At 40.1% G+C, this 10,772-nt stretch overlaps 1 protein-coding gene across 3 annotated transcripts in view; it reads left to right on the top strand.

Moving 5' to 3' along the window:
- The first annotated feature begins 705 nt into the window (after positions 1-705).
- The window catches only part of LOC126272427 (UDP-glucosyltransferase 2-like), a 197,757-nt gene continuing 187,690 nt past the window's right edge, over positions 706-10,772 (top strand). For all 3 annotated transcript variants that reach the window (XM_049975285.1, XM_049975284.1, XM_049975283.1), the window contains exon 1: positions 706-1,094. In XM_049975285.1, coding sequence (XP_049831242.1) covers positions 816-1,094 — 279 coding nt within the window. In that variant the 5' untranslated portion in view covers positions 706-815. The remainder of the gene's footprint in view (positions 1,095-10,772) is intronic.

The following is a 10,772-nucleotide window of genomic DNA, read 5'->3' as shown; positions in this document are numbered from 1 at the left end:
ATGTTGTTTTTCCTTTGATTGTGGTAGGAAGGGCGAATGGTCTACTTCGGTTTATTGGAAGAATTTCTTAAAAGTGTGGTTCATGTGAAAATGAAACTGCATATAGGACGCTAGTGCGACCTATTCTTGAGTACTGATGGAGTATTTTGGACCATACACAGATTGGACTAAAGGAAGACATCGCATCATTTGAAAGGTGGGGTGCTAGTTTGGTTACTGGACGGTTTAAACGACACATAAGTGTTATGGACGCGCTTGGCGAACTCGAATGGGAGGCGAGTCAATGCTCTTTTCGAGGAACGCTATTGAGAAAATTTAGGGATCCGTCATTTGAAGCTGACTGCAGAACGTTTCTACTGCTGCCATTTAACCAAGAAAACATGAGAAAGTATCTGCTGGTGGAATGGGAAAGGAAATGATAGTAATGGTAAAGAGAACCCTCTGCCAAGCACAGTACAATGGCTTGTGGAGAACGTATGTAGATGTAGATTTCCGTCCTGGAGCATACAATGGATTTAAACTCAGAGAGATGCTCTCTTTTGTGACATGTGATATTTTTCTATATCTCTCACACATTTAAAACTATCGCCTTTTGATGTCACAGAGATACATACGAATAACTTTGTATACAAACGTTCAGTTCTCTGCAGCAAGCAGCAGCAAGATGGAGGAAGCGAGAGTAAGCAGTCTGCTCAATGCGTCAGAGTCTTGTTGTGCACTAAAAGGAACTTGCAAATAGTGTATGTGTGCTTAGTACCTATAAAACTTGCTTACAGTCGGGCGGCTGGTACTACAGGCGCCGCCAGTTGTTACAGATGTCGCTGGCTCCTCTCAACCCCACCTTACTGTGCCTGGCGCTGGTCCTGCTACTGTGCCCTGTGGGCGCGCCGGTCGAGGGCGCGCGCATCTTAGTGGCTCTGCCACTACGCGCAGTCAGCCACTTCCGGCTGCTGCAGCCGCTGTTGCGCACGCTGGCCGCCAGGGGTCACCAGCTCACCGTCATCTCACATTTCCCTCAGCAGCCGCCGCCACCTAATTACACCGACATCAGCCTCAATCGCGGCGACTACCAAGGCCACGTTCCACCGCCTTTCGTAAGTTCTCTGCACGCAAGTCGCATGAAAAGTAAGCCATGGCGCGTACGTCACAGCATGTGGCACTATAGGTCTTACAGTACAGATTTCTGGCGGGAAGCTGATCAGCCAGAACATTATGACCGCAGACCAACCATAAATATGAATCCTTACTGACGACAGTAGCGTTACCTGGTGAGGAACAACTACTAGTCAGACACACATGCAATAAATGTAGTATGCGTAAGTGTGCCTGTGTCTAGAATGAGACTGACTGAGGGCAGATGGCCTGGAGGCTTTGCAGGAGCATTTCAGAAACTACAACACTTGTCGTGTGTTCGAGAAGAGCTGTGGTGAGTATCATCAACACATGGTGAAAGCAAAGTGAAACTATGTATAGACGTCGCACGGTTGGGCAACCACCTCTCATTACAGATGTTGGACGTCTTAGGCTGGTCAGACTGGTAAAACAGGAGACCCATTTAACTGTGGCGGAACGAATATCAGAATTTAATGCACTACTGGGTACAAGTGTGTCTAAACACAGAGTGTACTGAAAACTCCTGTTATCTGTTCCAAAGGTGGACATTCTGGCTGTTAGGTAGGTGGTCATAATTTTCCAGCTGATCATTGTATTTCAGCCGAATTTAATAATTCATGACTATACATTTCAACGCATGCAAGATATCGGTAGCACATATCAAACGCCTTTAGCGGGTACCTTGTCAATTGCATATTGATTTCTTGTGGGCCCTGCATGGAGCCGAGCATTCGCGATGTATGGGAGGCAGGCAGACTACGGTGACTTCAAAATTTCGTTGTGTGGACCGTCTTTGTCGTTGACATACTCTCTCTAGCATGGTGGCCTGCTAGACTGCCCACTTTGCACAGATCGGGCAAAATGACGTGACACTAGTACAAAACCGCTTTCTGTCGTGAGTAGTAGACGATTCCATCCTGAGGCTACCTCAGTTGACTCTGGCCTACTGACCTGAATACTTCGAGTATTCTCGTTACTCTCTCTTTACTACGAAGCATGCCATTGCAGCCTTAGTGCACTGTAGAGTCAGGGCAAGTTCTTCACAATCAGACACGTATGATTGTATGCAATGCCATTAAATTTTTGTCGGAAGAGACAGACCAGGAAGACGAAATGTCATTAAAAATATTGTCATGGAGAGTCACAGGAACCACTAGTTACTCCAGTCACCCATAAACACAGTAAAGAGAAAGGGTGAAAATGTAGCTAATTGTATGAGTGTAAGCCGAGGCTTCATTGCTTCAGAAAGATGAAGGAGAAGGAAAATTTAATTTTTATATAATAGTCCTGAAGAACGTATTACAGGACTTCGCAACTTCGACATGACACATGTTTTTTATTTTACACTGTCAGTGCTGTAATAAGTGATATTGTCTGCTATACTAAATTTTTACCCCTTTTTTGTGAGATTTGCTTCTGGTAGTGCCTGGCCGATCTTGTCATCCTTTGGTTGATCCTTTCTTTATGTGCGTATTTCTTTTTCAGAGCTCTTAGCTAGAAACTATATTGTATCAACTTCTCATGGCACTGACATTACACGTTAATACTATTGTACGTGCACCTGCTAGCTGTAACTTAAAAGTTAGGACACATGTGCATTCATGCATAAGTTTCAGCTGTTAAACCACACTTCCCCTAAACTGCAGTGGGCCCCAAAACTACCGTATTATTTCCCTTCCCCCTTCTACCACATAAGAATCTCGCTGTATGCACTGCTACAGTGCTAAGTAATATGATGCAGTTACCAAAAACACTGGACATTATCGACTTTGAGGTTTCCCACAAGCAGTTAAGAACAAAATGTTTCAGTCTATTCAGCCAAATTGTCCCTAACAAAATTATATAGCTGTGGAGACAAAATATGCTGTGGTATCATCACTTTTGATTTCCCCCCCCCCCCCCCCTCCCCAGGAACCATAGACCTACCCGTTGGTGGGGAGGCTTGCATGCCTCAGCGATACAGATAGCCGTACCGTAGGTGCAACCACAACAGAGGGGTATCTGTTGAGAGGCCAGACAAACGTATTGGATCTTGAAGAGAGGCAGCAGCCTTTTCAGTAGTTGTAGGGGCAACAGTCTGGATGATTGACTGATCTGGACTTGTAACATTAACCAAAACGGGCTTGCTGTGATGGTACTGCAAACGGCTGCAATCAAGGGAAACTACAGCCGTAATTTTTCCTGAGGGCACGCAGCTTTACTGTATGGATAAATGATGATGGCGTCCTCTTGGGTAAAATATCCTGGAGATAAAATAGTCCCTCATTCGGATCTCCAGGCAGAGACTACTCAAGAGGACGTAGTTATCAGGAGAAAGAAAACTGGCATTCTACAGATCAGTTCATGGAATGTCAGATCCTTTAATCGGGCAGGTAAGTTAGAAAATTTAAAAAGGGAAATGGATAGGTTAAAGTTAGATATAGTGGGAATTAGCGAAGTTCGGTGGCAGGAGGAACAAGACTTTTGGACAGGTGAATACAGGGTTATAAATACAAAATCAAATAGGAGTAATGCAGGAGTAGGTTTAAAAATGAATAAAAAAATAGGAGATCGGGTAAGCTACTACAAACAACATAGTGAACGCATTATTGTGGCAAAGATAGACACAAAGCCCACGTCTACAACTGTAGTACAAGTTTATATGCCAAATAGCTCTGCAGATGAAGAAATTGAAGAAATGTATGATGAGATAAAAGAAATTATTCATATAGTGAAGGGAGATGAAAATCTGATGGTCATGAGTGACTGGAATTCAGTAGTAGGAAAAGGAAGAGAAGGAAACGTAGTAGGTGAATATGGATTGTGAGAGAGAAATGAAAGAGGAAGCCGCCTGGTAGAATTTTGCACAGAGCACAACTTAATCATAGCTAACACTTGGTTCAAGAATCATAAAAGGAGGTTGTATACATGGAAGAAGTCTAACAGGTTTCAGATAGATTATTTAATGGTAAAACAGAGATTTAGGAACCAGGTTTTAAACTGTAAGACATTTCCAGGGGCAGATGTGGACTCCCACCACAATCTATTGGTTATGAACTGTAGATTAAAAATAAAGAAACTTCAAAAAATGAGGGAATTTGAGGAGATGGGACCTGGATAAACTGAAAGAACCATAGGTTGTAGAAGTTTCAGGAAGAGGATGAAGGAAAAGTTGACAAGAATGGGGGAAATAAATACAGTAGAAGAAGAATGGGTAGCTTTGAGGGATTAAGTGGCGAAGGCAGCAGAGGGTCTAGTAGGTAAAAAGACGAGGGCTAGTAGAAATCCTTGGGTGACAGAAGAAATATTGAATTTAAAAGCAGGCATGGCTAGAGGACAAATGTAAGGATGTAGAGGCATATCTCAATAAGGGAAAGATAGATACTGCCTACAGGAAAATTAAAGAGACCTTTGGAGAAGAGAGAACCACTTGTATGAATATCAAGGACTCAGATGGAAACCCAGTTCTAAGCAAAGAAGGGAAAGCAGAAAGGTGGAAGGAGTATATAGAGGTACTATACAAGGGTGATGTTCTGCTGGACAATATTACGGACATGGAAAAGGATGTAGATGAAGATGAAACGGGAGATATGACACTGTGTGACGAATTTGATAGAGCACTGAAAGACCTAAGAAGAAACAAGGCTCCCGGCAGTAGACAACATTCCATTGGAACTACTGACAGCCTTGGGAGAGCCAGTCCTGATAAAACTCTATCATCTGGTGAGCAAAATGTATGAGACAGGTGAAATACCCTCAGACTTTAAGATGAATATAATATTTCCAATCCCAAAGAAAGCAGGTGTTGACAGATGTGAAAATTACCAAACTATCAGTTTAATAAGTCAGGGCTGCAAAATACTAACGCAAATTCTGTACAGACGAATGGAAAAACTAGTAGAAGCCAACCTTGGGGAAGATCAGTTTGGATTCCGTAAAAATATGGGAACACGTGAGACAATACTGACCTTACGACTTATCTTAGAAGCTAGATTAAGAAAAGGCAAACCTATGTTTCTAGCATTTGTAGACTTGGAGGAAGCTTTTGGCAATGTTGATTGAATACTCTCTTTCACATTCTGAAGGTGGTAGGGGTCAAATACAGGGAGCGAAAGGCTGTTTACAATTTCTACAGAAACCAGATGGCAGTTACAAGAGTCGAGGGACACAAAAGAAATGCAGTGGTTGGGAAGGGAGTGAGACAAGGTTGTCACCTCTCCCCGATGCTATTCAATCTGTATATTGAGCTAGCAATAAAGGAAACAATAGAAACATTCGGAGTAGGTATTAAAATCCATGGAGAAGAAATAAAAACTTTAAGGTTCACCGATGACATTGTAATTCTGTCAGAGACTGCAAAGGATTTGGAAGAGCAGTTGAACGGAATGGACAGTGTCTTGAAGGGAGGATATAAGATGAACATCAACAAAAGCAAAACGCGGATAATGGAATGTAGTCGAATTAAGTTGGGCGATGCTGAGGGAATTAGATTAGGAAATGAGACACCTAAAGTCGTAAAGGTGTTTTTGTATTTGGGGAGCAAATATACTGATGATGGTCGAAGTAGAGACGATATAAAATGTAGACTGGCAATCGCAAGAAAAGCGTTTCTGAAAAAGAAAGATTTGTTAACATAGAGTATAGCTTTAAGTGTCCGGAAGTCGTTTCTCAAAGTATTTGTATGGTGTATAGCCATGTATGGAAGTGAAAGATGGACGATAAATAGTTTATACAAGAAGAGAATAGAAGCTTTTGAAATGTGGTGCTACAGAAGAATGCTGAAGATTAGATGGGTAGATCACGTAAGTAATGAGGAAGTACTGAATAGGATTTTGGAGAAGAGGAGTTTGTGGCACAACTTTACAAGAAGAATGCATCGGTTGGTAGGACATATTCTGAGGCATCAAGGGATCACCAGTTTAGTATTGGAGGGCAGCATGGAGGGTAAAAATCGTAGAGGGAGACCAAGAGATGAATACACTAAACAGATTCAGAAGGATGTAGGCTTCAGTACGTATTGGGAGATGAAGAAGCTTGCACAGGACAGAGTAGCATGGAGAGCTGCATCAAACCAGTCTCAGGACTGAAGACCACAACAACAACAACAACAACATATAAATATATATTTGCCTATTGGATATAATTTCAAGGATGTATTGACTGTGATAAAGTCTTACATCAACATTTTTACAATACTGTAGTTCATTTATTTCAGTGGAATAAAATATTTCAATAAAAAAATTAAGCATAAAGCTTTCATGCCTCGTAAATCTTAGATTTTCGCTACAGGAAGTTTTTGAAATTTTCATTGAAATTCGATATTTATATTATGTAATACAAATGAAAATTCACAAATATTGTACCATAATTTAAAAATAGATTTTCTCATGTCCCATCAGGAAACAAAGCTTTTACACATAGCAGATCAGAATCTAATACAAAAATGGGAATCATCTTATATGGAAATCACAAATAATTAACATAACAACACATATCAGTTATGTTATTATTTTATTTCATTATGTATTACTAGATCCTCATTTGGAATTCATGAGCCATATTTGTTGGAGTTTGATTATTGTTCTTAAATCTTCTGTTAATTGTGAATAAAAGAAAGCTTATATAAAAGTAGAGGAAATTTGACTTCCAAGGGAACATACGCTACTCAAAATTCTCATTTGGCTGTTCACTTTTGAATGTCGCATTTATACTCTAAATGTAAGGTTCTTTTATTTGGTGTTTCCCATCATTGTTGCAAATTGTAATTTATCAAAAAAATACACTTTTTCATACAAATAATAACTAAAAAGGAAAATTTATTTACATGACGTGTGACTCAGACAATATTGCTGAAGTAAAATAAAACTAAAAATCTAACTCTAACACAGAATTTCTCTTCCTAACAGCTCTTGAGAAATTTCAGTGTACATCTTTTCCAGTATTTTTGAGAACTACATCTTATTCCTCTTGAAGTCATCCTGGGAAATGAATTTCATGTCCTATAAGAACATAGGAAATTGATGGTCTCCTCGTAAGTGCTCTTTAGTTATTATCAACTAGTATGCATACTATGTCCAGAGACAAAAAAAGAGAAAAGTTATATGTTGCCCATTAAAGGGACAAGGCGGCCTAACTCTCAATAGTTTGTCTTGAAAGGAATATTATATGCTGTGATTTAATATACTGAAACATGTCCAGTGGAGCAAAGACCATTTAATGATATGGGTAAAATGTACTGGATCATATAAAAAAATTATAAATCGAAGAGTATGTTGTGGTTGACTTTACATAAATACGTATCTTTCTAAAGCCTAACAAATCTCACATTCAACATTTGCCTAACGACCATTAGCCTACCTAGAGTCATGAAATAGGTTGCTTAGTTCATCTTTCCCACACACATCGAAAAAGATCTCGAAAACCCCTTCTCATGACAGTCACCAACTTCCCTGTCCATTCAAATATCTCTCTGGATGCCCAATTCTGGCATCTACACTACTTTCCTTAATAATGCTCTAACAGGCATCAATGTCCTCTTTTATATCTCTGGAGATATGAATGCCAACAAGCATGAGTGCCATTCAGGACTCCCAAACAAGCTTCACTTCCAGTCAGCTACTTCCTCCAATCTCTATTCTTTATTTTTTTATAACTTACCTTTCCCCCACAAAACTAGCTGCTATACTCATTACTCTAGTTGACATTTTACCACTAGCGTGCATGAAATTCCATTCTATTGCTACTCCTTTATCTTTTAACACACAGTGAATGTCCCAAGTCCATCTCCTCATCATGTACCTAATAAGATGACGTCACCAATCTAGGTTTCCTTCACCAAACTGAAATCTTACACATATTCTGACACCAATGCCTCATTCACGAGTGAAATCATTTTTATGCATTGGTCCTTGAGTTCTACCACACATATGAGTGCTATCCACAAAGTACATTACGTTTTGGAATTAGAAATAAATAAAATATTGGAAATATTTTTTTATTATATACAGACGAAAGCCAAACTTAAACACTACTTTTCTACATAGTTGCCATTAAAATTAAGGCACTTATCGTAGCGATGGACGAGCTTGGAAATTCCTTCGTTGTAAAATTCTGCCGCTTGCGCCTTCAACCATGTGGTTACCTCTTCTTGAAGCTGAGCGTCGTCACCAAACCCTGCATAGCCAACCACTTCTTCATTGCTGGCAATAAGTGGAAGTCGCTCGGTGCCAGGTCGGGACTGTACGGCGGATGAGGAAACAACTCCCACTTAAAAGATTCGAGAACTTCACGAGTGGCATTTGCTGTGTGGGCCCTGGCATTGTCATGAATCAGCAAGATCTTTGAGCCCAACTTTCCCCTGCGCTCGTTTTGTTTTGATCTTCTGGGGTTGTGCAGAGTTTGGCAATACCTTTGAGAGTTTATTGTAGTGCCTCTTTCCAGGAAATCCACAAAAATCACACCTTTTCTTTCCCGAAAGACAGTCGCCATCACCTTCCTTTCCGACATTGTCTGCATGCATTTCTTGGAGGTTTGGGGGAATTTGTGTGCCCCCACTGCATTGACTACAATTTTGTCTCGCAGTTCACATATTTAACCCATGTTTCGTCACCAGCAACGATGCAATCGAGTAATGAGTCCCCATCTTTCTCGTAAGCACCCAAAAACGTTAACGCTGCAGCCATTCACTGATTTTTGTGAATCTCTGTAAAGATTTTTGATATCCATTTTGCACAAAACTTGTGGTAACCAAGCTTTACGGTAATGATTTCGTGCAACAAACTTCGTGAAATTTGTGGATAACTCATAGAGAGTTCCGTTATTGTGAAATACGGACCGCGGCATCGACTTTTTCGACAAGTTCGGCAGTCACTATGCTGGGTCTTCCACTTCGCTCTTCGTCGTGAGCGTTATTTCGGCCATTATTAAATTTTATGTCTCATTGACGCACTCCACCTTCAGTGATTTATGTCTCATTGACGCACTCCACCTTCAGTGATTATGTTGTCCCCATACACTTCACAAAGCTGCCGATAGATTTGTATCAGTGTACAGTTTTTCTTAGTCAGAAATCTTATTACAGCACGCACTTCACACTTCGCGGCATTTTCAATTAACGCTGACATTTCAAACTCTCACAGTAACTCAACGGAGTACAGCGCGAACCTCTCACTAGCACGGCAGGATGCCGACTGAGCGGCGGAATGCCATCACACCAAGATGGCCGCGCTAGCACCGCCCCTAACGGACACAAACGAAAACCTAATGTACTTTGTGGAGAGCCTCGTATTTAAACTAGTCCAAGGCGCCGCTAACACAGTTGTAGCTATCAGATATAGATCGATGTGCATCATGAAAAAAACAATAAACGCGAATAATTGTACCTGATGACTAGGGGCATGGAAGGTCACATCAACACGTCTCAAAAATGATGGTTGTAATGTTTGAGACATGTGATCTCAATAGTTTAATTATCTCTGAAAGTAGGGAGTAAAACACATTAAATAAGAAAAAGGTTATGTAAGGAAAAGTTAAGAGAAATGCGATAAACACATTCCTGGAGCTGAAAATCGAAATCACTATGCACATGTTATAACAAACACATGATTCAGCTGAACATTTCCAGGTAACCGCCAGTCTTTATTTTTTAAACAGGTAAATAAATGTCTGATCTTAAGGTGTACTAAAGTTTTCCTTTTTCTTCCTTTTTCCTGTTTTCCCCAGAATATCAGAAAATCACAACAAAAGGCATCAACAGAGTCATTGAATAAGAATAGGCGTTTCTTCGTAAATCTTCATCACATTTTCATTATTTTTCGCGTACTTTCATTATTTTGCGAATATTTTCACTGTTTTTCGAAACTGTTTTCTAATGACAGCTCTTTTGGCTTCCATTTCGTCAAATTTTCTACCACTTCCCATGATATTTACCTGAAATTTCATGAGTTTCTCATTTTCTTGGAAAGTGAGTCAAAAAGTTCCAGCAGCTTGTTTAGTCAGTTGCTGCACTCTCCAAGCTGGGCAAGAGGTGTCAGACAAAAAAATTATACGTAGTTCCAAAAATATAGTTCAGATATTAGACTACAAAAATACTAAAAATGCCATTATAGAACATTAAGATTAGGAAGATAAAATTAAGTAATTTACAGAGGTCACAGATTATGACCACAGAAATATTGATGGAAGAACTGCATTTATTACCGATTCTGGCTTATATTCTCTCATTTTATCGTCTAGAAAAGAAGCAGCATAGTAGTTTAAAAATGTTAACAAAAGATATTTTACCATTTGCCATTAGAAAATATGGTGAATATAAAGTGCAAAAAGAAAGAAGAACGACTTCGATTCCGAAAATGAAATAAAAATTGAAGGAAGGCACTAACAACAACTGGCTATAGAGCTCTAAGAAGAAAGTCATTGATACTGGGGAGAAGAGGAATATCTTGCACAACTAGACTAGAAGAAGGGATCGGTTCGTAGGACACGTTCTGAGGCGTCAAGGGATCACCAATTTGGTCTTGGAGGGCAGCGTGGAGGGTAAAAATCGTTGAGGGAGACAAAGAGATGAATACACTCAGCAGATTCAGAAGGATGTAGGGTGCAGTAGTTACTTAGAGATAAAGAAGCTTGTACAGGATAGAGTAGCATAGAGAACTGCATCAAACCAGTCTCTGTAGCGAAGA

This window comes from Schistocerca gregaria, chromosome 5 (assembly GCF_023897955.1).
Source record: "Schistocerca gregaria isolate iqSchGreg1 chromosome 5, iqSchGreg1.2, whole genome shotgun sequence".
Lineage (NCBI taxonomy): Eukaryota > Metazoa > Arthropoda > Insecta > Orthoptera > Acrididae > Schistocerca > Schistocerca gregaria.
This window is presented reverse-complemented; position numbering and strand designations above follow the sequence as displayed.